The sequence below is a fragment of the Mauremys reevesii genome, linkage group 18 (assembly GCF_016161935.1).
Source record: "Mauremys reevesii isolate NIE-2019 linkage group 18, ASM1616193v1, whole genome shotgun sequence".
Classification (NCBI taxonomy): Eukaryota; Metazoa; Chordata; order Testudines; family Geoemydidae; genus Mauremys; species Mauremys reevesii.
In genome coordinates this window covers 10,468,606-10,481,660 of record NC_052640.1, presented here as the reverse complement: position 1 = coordinate 10,481,660, position 13,055 = coordinate 10,468,606, and the positions used below count along the sequence as shown (strand labels likewise).

The window sequence follows — 13,055 nt, the reverse complement described above, 5'->3', positions numbered from 1 at the left end:
AGGATTTTCCAAACAGACCAAGGGACTTTTCTTTCTTTTACAGATACTTTCTGTTCTCTCCCTAAAACCAGAGTGCTTTATGCAGGGGCGGCTGCAGGCACCAGCACGCCAAGCGTGTGCTTGGGGCAGCAAGCCACGGGGGGCGCTCTGCTGGTCGCCGTGAGGGCGGCAGGCAGGTTGCCTTCGGCGGCACGCCTGCAGAGGGTCTGCTGGTCCCGTGGCTTCGGCGGACCTCCCGCAGGCATGCCGCCGAATCCACGGGACCGGGGACCTCCCACAGGCAAACCACCAAAGGCAGCCTCCCTGCTGTGCTTGGGGCGGCACAATACCTAGAGCCGCCCCTGGCTTTATGGTGCTAGGGAACAGCCAGCTAATAAGTCTAGGCTTCATCCTGCTAAATACTGAGCACTTTCAACTCCCATTTCTTAACAGGAGTTGTAGGTGGTAAGTGCCCCCAAGAGTTGTCAGTGTCCCTAGCCTCTGTTTGCCGGAAGCTGGGAATGAGCGACAAGGAATGGATCACTTGATGATTGCCTATTCTGCACATTCCCTCTGGGGCACTGTCGGAAGACAGGATACTGGGCTAAATGGACCTTTGGTCTGACCCAGTATGGCCGTTCTTATGATCAAACCCTATAGCACTTAATGGAAAAATTAAAAAGCGACCAGCAAGTATATTTTGCCCTCTGTTACCAACTGGTAGTCTAGAGGGAACTGTGAAAGAACAGTTTAAAACAGGGGAACTCAAGGTTTAAAAGGTAAGGACCGGATTTTTTTTTTTAAAGGGGCAGCATCTTTTGTGTGTGTGTGTGTGGGCAGTTAGTCTAAATTGCATGATTTGCCTGCACAATGAAACGCATGTGTGATTCTGGCAAGTGCTTATTGCTCCTATAAAAAAAAAGGATAGCCAACTGACATCAACAGAGATTCCAACACATAGGGAGAGTATTATTATACCAAGGCGGAGTAGTGCCATGCTGATCGCAGAAAAGAATTCTTCCCTGATTATCTAGTGGGCAGAGACCACCTCTTTGCCGATCAGTCTCAAAGGCTGCTTTGTACCTTCACAGAATGACAGTCATTTAAAGATGGGACAGAGCACCATGCTTTCCAGAGAATCTCTTACCATTGCTAGTGGAACTATTCCTACCAGGTCCTTCTGGCAGATGAAGATTTCAGAGAGGGCTATGTCCGTTGTCCCCTTCCGAGGGTATTCCACCTGCCACGTGATTGGCTGCGTTCCGGAAAGACTGCTGAAACTGGCTATTTCAAAGTTCATCTGCACAACTTCACTGAATAAACTGTTACTTCTGGAAAGATGAAAAGAGGGAAAGGGAAGAGATATTATAGTGATTTAGGAGGGCAAATGAATCATATTAACTACTGGAAAATGTAGGTATTTATACAACAAACCTTTTGCAAACAAGAATTATTCAAAATGTGCTTCCCACCAAGGTTAAGAATAGTGAGGTAGAGTTCCTCACTTTACTTTGATCCAGGATGAGGTGTACGATATAAGCAAAGATGTTTACTCAACCGTGTATTTTTATAATTCTGCAAATGTGATTCGATCCCAACAGTGAGTCTGATTCTCTTATTTTGTACATTAGTATAGCCAGGAGTATCAACAATGAAGTAGATGAAGATATTCCAGTCAAACTGGTGCAGGTGAGAACAGAGCCAAACCCAATGTTATCTATCTCAAAGTGAATCATTATAACTATATGAATTGTTCACAACGAAACTCAATTTAAAGTCATTAACTGAGACATGGAGTCAACATGAGACAAGAAAAGACCTAATATGGTTAAACAGGAAGATTCAAGAGGTTATTTAAGCCATTTTTTATTCTTTAAGTTACGCTTTGTGACAGTAGCTTGTATGATTATTTTAAAAGTAAAACCCTTTCCATCCAAATCATTGTTTCAATGGTGGATTATCCTTTGGACGGCTTAGTCAGAAAAGTCTTCATACTAGCTAATGTTTTAAATGCCTTTACTTAGTATAAAAGCTTCCTCGCTTGAAAGAGAGAAACAGAGACACTTGTATGACGTGGGTATACTTTCTTTCATGCATTTTTGAGATAGTGATTTCGTGGGATAATGTGATGGATGTATAGGTGGAGCAGTTCATAACTCAAGGTCAGCTCATTCCCATTTGAAGAGTTCCTACTAAATAAATCGTATTGCTTATAAATACAAGGCAACTGTGATAACTCTGGTTTATGCACTTGTGGAACACCCCAAAAGGAAAACATATTGGATTGAACTTGTAATTTATTTGAAGGCATGATTATACGCAAAGACACCTGGATCATCTGAGCTACTGAGTTCATGTAGCTGTTAAAGACACCATTATGCCTTAGATTAATGGTACCTGGGAAGGTATTATTCTCACCATTTCTAGGTCTGATGCTTAGAAACTGACAAAGCTTGTACATATGACTGACAATCCCAGAGTTTTCAGGTGTGTTCCATAGAGAAAAAATTCTAGCACAACTTCAGAACTGCACTGAGTCACAATATACAACAGGAGAGCTGCCCTGATCAGAAGGCTGAAGACCTCTTTAAATAGCCTGTGAGCAGATGTAAAATATGCAGTATTAAATACCACAACAAAAAGGTCCAGCCAGCCAAATGGTGTAATCAGGGACTTTTGGACAGGGGTGATCTGGAATCTAAGGTACTTCAATAGTCTCCATTCTGTAGTATCTGAGCACCTCACAATCTTTCATGTATTCATGCTCACATGGGAAGTGCTATTATCCCAATGTCACGGATGGGAAACTGAGGCACAGCAATGCTGACTGACTTGCCCAAGATCACATAGGAAGTCTGTGGTAGAGCAAGGAACTGAACCTAAACTTTCCCAAGTCCCTTGCTAACCACTGGGCCATCTTGTCCAGTGCAACTGGAAAGGGATGGGTCACATGTTTCCAATGGAAATTACAGCACTTACTTCTAGTCTTAAATGGCCTCTAGATAATGAGCTTTAAAATCCAATAATCTGTTTATTAGAGATATTCTAGGTAATGTGTAGAGATTTCTAAGATACATCACTTACAGCTGAAATTTGCAAAAACACCCCTGAGATTTGAACACCACTTCTCATTAAGGAGCTTTGAAAGTCTCCGATTATCATTTCCCTATCCCTTGGAGTCACGCACAGGTGCCTGGCTTCAGTGGTGGTAGGATATAAAAAACTGCATTTTTAGCAGCACTCTAAAACATTGCTAAAATATTTTTGTCTGTAAAATGTGTGGCATACTGTATCCTGGAATACATGTGGTACAGTAGAAAGGTTTTATTGGCACTTGCTTGGGTTGATCTGCGTAATTCACTTATAGCTCCTCCACGGGTGAGCAACAGACCCATCTCAAACTGACGCCGATAAAACCTTCATACCGCATCATCATCATCGGTTTCCTTTTTCTCTTTCATATAGGAGAGACAGAGATGATCAACAGCTGGGAAAGCGGCCACTTGAATTAAAAAAAAAGCCTTCCAAGATGTGTAATGGCTGGGAAAAAAAAGAAAACCTCGTGAAACACGTTTAACGTTCAGAGCTTGCTCACTGACTGAAACAGCAATTCCTTAATGTCTGGCATTTAGAACTGCTCAGCAGCCAGAACAGCAAGTAATTATAAAACTTTTCTAATGTACCCAGCACAGTGTGATTGCAAATGCAGCTTGTTGCAGGGGGAGCTTCTAAAGAAGTGCTCAGGGGTGGGAGTAGGAGTCTGATTTGGTTGGAGTGAGAATTCCTCTGGACCAGTTCACTCCATGCATTCATTCAGAGTGGTAAATACATCAATCATTCAGGGCTTGATTGTAACTTGGACAAGACAGTAAGAAGTCCCTTTGCAGCACTATGCAGGCTACCCAGACCTTGGGTCGGGGTGCACAGGAGTAAGCACCAAATTATATTCTCTCTCTGGAGTGGATGGGTAATGTTTAGGCAGAGTGGGAGGAGAAGGGAATGGGTGAAGACACTGTGCCATATCCAGAGCTCACTGGCCAGAGCAGCTGATCCACCTTGATGGTGGTGGGGTTAATAATTTAGTGGTGGTCTAGTCTTAGTGCTAAGTCTCTATCCCCTGACAGGCAGGAGGAACCAGGCTGTATGTGCCACTGAGAAACAAGATTTTAGGAGCTGGAGAACTGGTTTGTTTCTATAAGAATAATTAAAAACACATAAAAGGCGAAGAGAAGGAAAAGACTCAGGAGAAACTCTGCCATACAATTCAGCACATCATATTCATTATGGACCAAAAGCTGATTTTTGAGTCTCTGGTGAAGTGAATTCAATTAGCAAGTGATGTACGATAACTAGGATTCTTGGGTTTGAAATATTCTTTAGGCATCTCATTGACCATTCATTAGGAACCGTATATTAAATCAACCAAACCGCTGCTGCTTTGAGAAATATTCCCCCTTAGCTGGAGTCTATCTAGTGTAGAGAAATAATACTGCTCAAATCAGTAGCTGTTTAGTTCTGATGGGCAGAAGAAATCCCTCTGCAGACCAGGGAGTTGAAAGCAACATGCTATGTAAACGTGACCCAGAGACAGCCCTGTTGCTGGCGGGGGTGGGTCCATGTTCTGAATGACACCATTGGAGCGAGGAGTCCATAGCAGCTTCAGCTTCAGCTTCGCTGGAAAGGTCAAGCAATAGATAAAATATCAAGTGTGGCCTGGTTTAACAGCCTGCTCCGGCCAAGCATAGCCAGGGTCCAACTGAAGACAGCAGCACTGGAGGCCAGCACAATGCTGGAGAGGCTGTTACAGAGCAGTGGGCCGGATAAGTCAGATAATAAGTAAGTAGGGCAAGAGAGGCAACACATTTGTCTGCCAGGGTAGAGAACTCAGCTGACGTAAGATCCATAAAGAAACTGAAATCTTTGTTGAATGCCTGTCTACAAGCATGAACTGGCAGTCCCTGATGAGTGATTTTCAAAGTGTGGAGTTATTGCTTCGAGTAACGCAGGAATTTTGACTCTTAAATGAGTGATTCTAACAACTGCTACCTGCTAAATCAATAGTTCTGATTTACTGCAGTGACCCTCAAAGATAAATTTAAAGAACCCTGGACTAAAAAAAAAAAAAAAAATACCCATCTTTAGCTCAAATATATTTTTACTGAAAATCCCAGAAGAACCAAAGGATTTTTTGAACTACTGAAAACCTAATTTAGTAATCCCTTTGCTCTCCAGTGCTATCTGATTTGACAGTGACATCTTAATGCAGAGTCACACTTGCTAAATCATATAAGAAATCCAGTGAATATCCTTCAGCAACATAAAAGACCTGATTTTTCCACCTTAACTCATGTTGAGTAGCACCTTACACTACACAATTTCAATGACTCCACAATATACTGAGTAATACAGAGTAGCTTGCTAAGAGTGACAGAACCAGTCCCAGAAATGATCAGGCAACAAAAGTGCATGCTAATAGAAAAGCCCCGTCAATTGGTTTCTGAAAATAATGCTCGGAAACCTCTGAAAGAGCCTCAAAAAGAGCAGAAGAAAACAGAGAGGAAAAAATTATGTATAATTAAACACTAAAGCCAACAATCGTGCCTCATTTGCATCTCTCATGCTGTTTATTTTGACACTTTCATTAAAATAACACTGCTAGGGTCATTACTTAAATGGAAATACACCATTTAAAAGACATAAATCCTTTGTGTTATGAAGTGAAATCTCTTCTGCTCTTGACGTGAAAAACCGAGGGCACTTTCTCAGAACCGGTTGTTTTCAGGTGTGGAATTTGTTTTGAGCCTCAGAAATCATGAGTCAGGGGCTGCAAAAGCATGAGATTATTTTAAAAATAAGGAAATATAGAAAATAAAATAAATGTTGGGTCTTTTTTTTATTTGCCTTCTGCTTTTTTAACCTTTATAGTTACATTTTTCAGCTTTACTCTACAGACAAGATCATTTTTTTTCTTTAAATGAAAGCTGAGATTTTCATGTAATCACATGACTTCAAAAGCGGGGACTTTAAGAACAACAAAAATTGCGACACTTTTGATCAGATTGTTCGAGTTGGCAATGCTGTATGTAGTGTGAGAGACTCATGCTAAAATATTAGATTATTCACTGCTCTGACACTGACTTTAAGCAAACTCCACAGGGCCAGAGTGCAGAGATTGCAGCTGACACGTATTCCCTCTACCAGACTGTCCGGCTTGACAGTGAAATGCCTCTTGGCAAACCAGCCAGCTAGACTCATTGTTTACAAGGGGTTAGTACATCTGTGGAAAATTCCTTAAAGTACCATTTTCCTCAAGAGATGAAGATGGAAGCTCCTTTGTTTAGTTCTACGTTCCTTATCCTGGACGTAAGAGACAACAATCTGTGCCTGAAATAAAACCTTTTCTTTCTTTAAGGAATGGAAAAGTGAGAAATCTTCTCTTCTCATAAATGAGTTGTTCTTAGAGGAATTTTCCATCAAAAAGTTTTTTCATCAGAAATTGTCAATTTGTTGTAAGTGAAACAATTCTCAGGAAAGGACTGGTATTGATGAATTTTCCCCATTCAAAAGAGTTTTGAAAAAAGTTTCAAAATTGTCAAAACATCCTGTTTCAACATTTTCAAAAGGAAAATTTTGGATTGTTTTTAACTCAAAATGACTTATTTGAAATTTGAGTTAATTTACACTAAAAAAAAAGTTTTTAGAAGGTCAGATCAAAAAACAAAACGCTTTGAAATTACCAAACCAAAATGTTTCAACTGACCCAATGCACAATTTTTTTTTTTGGGATGGTCAGTTTGCAAAAATGTTTGAGATTGATTTTTCGTGCTGTTTTGGGATGAGAAAAAAGGTCTGAAATCTCAAATTCTGGTGGGATGAGAAAACTGCTTCCTGCTCTGCTCCATTAGTTCTGTCCAGTGCTACCACACTCTCAAAATGGGCTAGATTGTGGTAGTGTCTTGGTCTGACACCCCAGGAGCAGCTAGCTGCGCCAAGTACAAGCCTGCCTGGAGATATATATTTGGGGCTGCTAGCAAGTGCTGCTGCATGCCTGTGCTACCATGACCTCACTGCTATGTTTAACATGGCGCTGCGGGCAGGGCCGGTGCAAGGATGTTTCGCGCCCTAGGCGAAACTTCCACCTTGCGCTCCCCCCCCCGTGCCCCTGCCCTGAGGTGCCCCCCCCTCCGTGGCAGCTTCCCCCCTCCGCCCTGAGGCGCCCCCCCGCGGCAGCTCCCCACCCCCACCCTCTGCCCTGAGGCACCCACCCCGCCCCAGCTCACCCCTGCTCCGCGCACGAGCACCCCGAGCACGCCATCGCTGCTTCACTTCTCCCGCCTCCCAGGCTTGCGGCGCCTAAGCTGATTGGCACTGCAAGCCTGGGAGGCGGAAGAAGTGAAACAGCTCACCCCTGCCCTGCCTCCTCCCCGAGCACGCCGTGGCTGCTTAACTAAATGCCGGCAGCGACCGGGGTGGCCGAAGATCCGGCCGCTGCGGTCGCTGCCGAAGAAAATGGTGCCCCCCAAATCCCAGTGCCCTATCGCCTAAATGGTTGCACCGGCCCTGGCTGCGGGTACGTCTAATCAGGCTGGGAATCACACCCCCACAGCCCAGGGCAGACGTAGCCTGTAAGTCACAACGTAGTGCCTGGTCGGCTCCTGAGGCAGCCCAGCCTGATGCTGCCCTATCCTCATGTTGAACTGCAAAAATCCAGCCAAGCGAAGCTCATGAGAAGGGTGGTTAAGTGACTCGCTTTCTATTGCTCATTTAGATAACAAACACCTTCTATTGATCGGACCAACACTTGAACGGAGGTTTAATAGACTGGCACATTTAATAGATTTTTCCCATGACATTAAATATATTTGAGGTTAAGACGACTAAAGCACAACCAGCTCAGAAAGAGGAGACCTGCCTTTCCCCCGAAAGGCCAAACACGATCTATCTGGGGGCCAAATTGTGCTCTCAATTACACCCATTTAAGGACAGTTACTCCACTGAAGTCAATAGCACTACTCTGCATTTACGCTGGGATGTGAGGGCAGAGTTTGACCAATTACTGTTACAAATTCTCTAGCCAGTTACAAATAGACCATGTAACAACACTGGATGTGGAAAAACTAATTGTTTTCTTCTATCGGCTGCTTTTCTTGGCCATATCAGATAGCTGAGTTCCATACAATGGACCCACCCTGACCTGACATCAGCGTAAATCATGAGCAATTACACTGCTATAAACTTATTGATTTTGGTGGAAGTGAGATCAAGATCAGACGTTGTATGTTACCAGCCATGGGTTTAATGGTGAGGCAATATTTACATGGACTGCTTTCCACTAGGAACTGGACTGAGACATATCAATTCACTTTCACATAGGCCATCGAATAATAACAAAGATATACCACTATCAACCCAGGCTGCCTTTGAACCAGAGAAGGGCTCCATAAACCATTATCTATTCCCTGAACCACCTAGTTCTTCTTTGCATGAGTATACCAGCAAAGGAAGTACAAGCGCTTAATACCAATTTCTTTCAGAAGACATGTGAGAAAGGTAATCCCCATGCAGAGCTATGGAGCGCATGTAATAATTAAAAGCATACCAGCTACTGGAGACAAGAAGGGCTGTTAAGTTCTTACCTTACAATATTAGGTTATTTGTTAAATCCTAAAATCCTGAATGACAGAAAGAAATGGATAAGCTAGTTGGACAATTAACAGATTTGGGAGGCCACACTTTCACGAGAAACTACAGTCTTAAGAACGTATGAAGCTCTTTAAAGGAAAATATCTAATGTACAACTTGAGAAACACCTAACCACATATATAAGAGTATATATTTTTAAACAGACACTATAGGCTTTTAATTGAATTCAGAGCACTGTTTAGATAAAGGTCAATTCGATTAGCTCATCAGGATCTGTTCCTTTAAATCTCAGATTGCAATATAAAACATGGCCTGGACTGGGACTCAGGAAATCTCAGTTTCAGTTCCCAGAGCTACCAAAGACTCCTTGAGTGATCTTCGCCAAGTCACTTAGGGCTAGAGTTTTAAAGGTATTTTTGTGACTAAAGATGTAGATAGGTGCATAGTGGATTTTCACAAGCACCTAGAGGTCTAACTCCTATCAAAACCAAGGGGAGTTAGATGCCTATCTGCTTCTGAAGATCCCACTAGGCTGTCTGCATCTTTAAGAATTGAGACACCATTACAAGTCTGTCCCTTAGCCCCGTGTTCTCTGCTATGCTGAAATCTGCTCAGTGCAAGAGGGGGCCCTCTGGAGGGCCAGCAGGGTGTAAGACACATCTTCCTGATTTTCATGGTTCATCTCCCTCAGCTGGCAATGGCTCCTATGGAACCACATGGCAGCTGAGAATTGGTAGAGTGCAGGCGAACTCTGCCCTGTGCACCAAAGGCCCCCTGTGCCAGAGTGGGGGAAGGGCAGTCAGCATAGGAGTGGGTGTGCTACATCATGCCAGCTGAGAGCTCCATTATGCCATGAGACTTCTCAGCTGGCCAGATTCAACCACTTTGTGCCACTCACAATGCACAGAGTGGCTGGAATAGCAGAGAGACTCTGGCCCTAAATCGCTCAGGGCCAGATTTGTAAAAGGTATTTAACTCTTATGCATTTCAATGGGTGTTCAGCACCTAAATACATTTACAAATCTGGCCCTCTGTACCCCCTTCCCTCTCCATACATTGAGGTTTTGTCCCGCACTTCGTCTGTTTTCACTATGCAGATTGTAAACTTTGTGGGGCAGGCGCCGTCTCTTACCCTGACTCACTCAGTGCCTACTTCAACCAGACCCTGATTTCCCACAGTGCCATCGTGTGCTGCTGTAATACAAATAATATTTCTCAAGAAATAAACTCTCTCTGTGATTCATCATCTTCTCCTTCCTTTGAGAAGTGGGTTTACTATTTAGTATGCATTCAGAACTGAAATCCCTCCATGGCTACTGTAGGCAAGCAATATTTTCCTTTTTAGGAGATAACCGTTTAAGCGGTAAAAATCTTCCAAGGGAGATCACTATAAAAGAGACCTCGATCAGGAGTTTTCAGAGGAGCTGCATTCCAAATGCCCTGCTTTCAAGAAACTTTGCATTTTCAAAATGTCATCAGAAAAAAAGAAACTGGATATATTCCAAACATCAGTACTAAATTATATGCCTGCTTCACCCTGCTAAAAGCAGCAAGAAGAGATTGTATTAAATATGCAAAATTATACTTTTCAGCTCACTTTTAATTGCTTAGTTTAGTGGTTTGGGAGCAGCAGATAAAACGTTGTGCTCAGCGATAGGATAGTATATTTGAAAAGCAGTTTAAAGGTCTGCTCTTACTGACCCAAACTTCTGAGGTGTCTATTTTAAAGCATTCTTTTAGGGAAGATATTGACTGGAATGTACAGAACAATGCATCACATGTTCTAACAGCTTCATGGAGTCCTGGCTTCTCTGAGTCTGTGTTCAAGTCTGGGGTAGTAAGGCCCACAGGTGGGCCACAGATTTTAGGTGGCAGTAGATGCCATATATCTTGACTTCAGAAAGGCTTTCGATACTGTCTGACATGACCTTCTCATAAACAAGCTAGAGAAATGTAGCCTAGACCAATCTACTATAAGGTGGGTGAACAACTGGCTGGAAAACCGTACTCAGAGTAATTATCAGTGGTTCACAATCGAGGTGGAAGGGCATATTGAGTGGGGCCCGGCAGGGATTTGTCCTGAGTCTGGTTCTATTCAATATCTTTTTTAATAATTTGGATAATAGCATGGAGAGTACACTTATAAAGTTTGCAGATGATACCAAGCTAGCAGGGGTTGCAAGTACTTTGGAGGACAGGATTAGAATTTAAAATGATCTTGACAAACCAGAGAAACGGTCTGAAGTAAATAGGATAAAATTCAATAAGGATAAATGCAAAGTATTTATCTTAGGAAGGAACAATAAATTGCACAAATACAAAACGGGAAATGACTGCCTAGGAAGGAGTACGGCAGAAAAGGATCTGGGGTTTATAGTGGATCACAAACTAAATATGAGTCAACAGTATAACACTGTTGCAAAAAAAGGGATGTACTAGTAGGAGTCTTATAAGCAAGAAAGAAGAAGTAATTCTTCCACTTAACTTTGATAAGGACTCGACTGAAGTATTGCACCCAGTTCTGTGCACCACACTTCATGAAAGATGTGAACAAATTGGAGAAAGTTCACAGGAGAACAACAAAAATGTTTAAAGCTCTAGAAAACATGACCTCGGAGGAAAGATTGAAAAAAATGTGGTTGTTTAGTGTGGAGAAGAGAAGACTTAAGGGAGACATGATAACAGGCTTCAAGTATATAAAAAGTGGTTATAAAGAAGAGGTGATAAATTGTTCTTCTTAACCATCAAGGACAAGACACAATGGGCTTAAATTGCAGTTTAGACATTAGGAAAAACTTCCGAACTGTCAGGTTGGTTATGCACTGGAACAAAATTACCTAGGGAGTTGCAGAATCTCCATCATTGGAGAATCAGACAAACACCTGTCAGTGATGGTTTAGTGCAGGGGACCAGACTAGGGCACCTATCGAGGTCCCTTCCAGTTCTACATTTCTATGATTCGGTGATTTCTTGGGTGCCCAACTTGAGATACCTTCAGTTTCCCCAGCAGGGCACCCAAAACTGGAGACACCCACAACTAGTGGCTGCCTTCGAAAATTTGGCTGGACATCATTTTGAGGGATTCAAATGGCAGAGGCAGGGGAATATACTCAAATGTTTTGATCTTGATCATTCAATTAATCCTCAAACTGGCTCCTGTTTCTATCACAATGGTCTCAGTTGCTGTGGATATTAGCAGCCTGTTTCTCCAACTGCCAGTCGAGTAACACTGGGTTGTTCAGACAATGGGGCAGCCCACTCCCAGTCTGCCACAATGCCAATAAAAATAAGCTGATCTAGAGGAGGGGTTGTAGGCTCACTGCACATTTCCTACCAGCCAGCCATCTGCCTGCATTATTGCTAGGATGTCAATCACTTTGTTATCTGTGCACAGAACCTGACTCCTATGGGCTCAAATCAAAGCAATTGGTGTCAAATTTTTAAACTAGTTAGACACACAATTGCATTAGAGACCAGGTAACTGCACAAATCACTTATGTGAGTTGCACTCCTAACATTTAAAAAAAACAAGCTCTTATATGTCTTTAGAGCCCAGTTTCTACAGGCTTTAATTTTTTCACGGCTGGTTTTCCATGACACCTGCTGTACAGCTGTTGGCCAGTCCATCCAAATCCATGGAATGCTTGGCTACACCAGTCACATCCTGCAGCAGGGTGGCTGAATTGGTCGCTTGCGACATACCCGGAATGTTAAGCAGCTGTCAAGCCGTTAAGGTTGGTGAACCGGTTGTGTTTCATAGAGGCAACCAACATAAAGAAAGTTTTGCCTCTAAGAAGACTATATTAAAAGACAAAAATACAAGAGTGCTGAATATTCAGGAAAAATGCAGAAGGAAAATAAAACCAGCACTGAACTAATGTTTTTGCTTTATTTTTTCTTGAGGAAAGTTATTTTTCAGCCACACTGACCATCCTGTTAGAGGAGAAAAGTCCCCTGCCTTCTCCTAAATATGGTAAACCTCCAATGTGGCTGCAGCGCCTTCTGTTTTTCTAATGCAGGTACAGTTGGGAGGTAAAGGGATTTTTCCAATCAAAGGCACCAATGCCACATCTGTCTGGCTGCAGCTGTCCAGTGGGACCTCCAATTTAACAGAAGCACTTTTTTTTAGGTGTCTCTGAAGCTTCCTGCATGGTGAGTAAAAGATCCTGAAATGAGCTGTATCCTTTGAGAAATCAGCTTAACAGCTGAAATTTCATCACCCAAGTTTGTGTTGACTCCCCCAGACTAAGGCTAAAGAGAACTGAATAATATTGTGCACAGCCCAGAGTTAAAATAGTTTCAGTCCTCAAGCCATCAATATGCTACAAACATTCTCTAAGGAGACTGCAGCAGCTGTGTTTTCACTTCCCCAGTCACAGACCATGTCTTCAATTGTTCTCCTCCTTACCGATACTTGTACAATATGTGACCTT

The 13,055-nt window shown here is 42.6% G+C and overlaps 1 protein-coding gene across 5 annotated transcripts in view; it reads right to left on the bottom strand.

Annotated features, from left to right (window-relative positions):
* TMEM132C (transmembrane protein 132C) overlaps positions 1 to 13,055 on the bottom strand; it is a 292,182-nt gene that overhangs the window by 71,707 nt on the left and 207,420 nt on the right. For all 5 annotated transcript variants that reach the window (XM_039505825.1, XM_039505824.1, XM_039505828.1 and 2 more), the window contains one exon: positions 1,127 to 1,310. In XM_039505825.1, the coding sequence (XP_039361759.1) occupies positions 1,127 to 1,310 (184 nt within the window). The remainder of the gene's footprint in view (positions 1 to 1,126; positions 1,311 to 13,055) is intronic.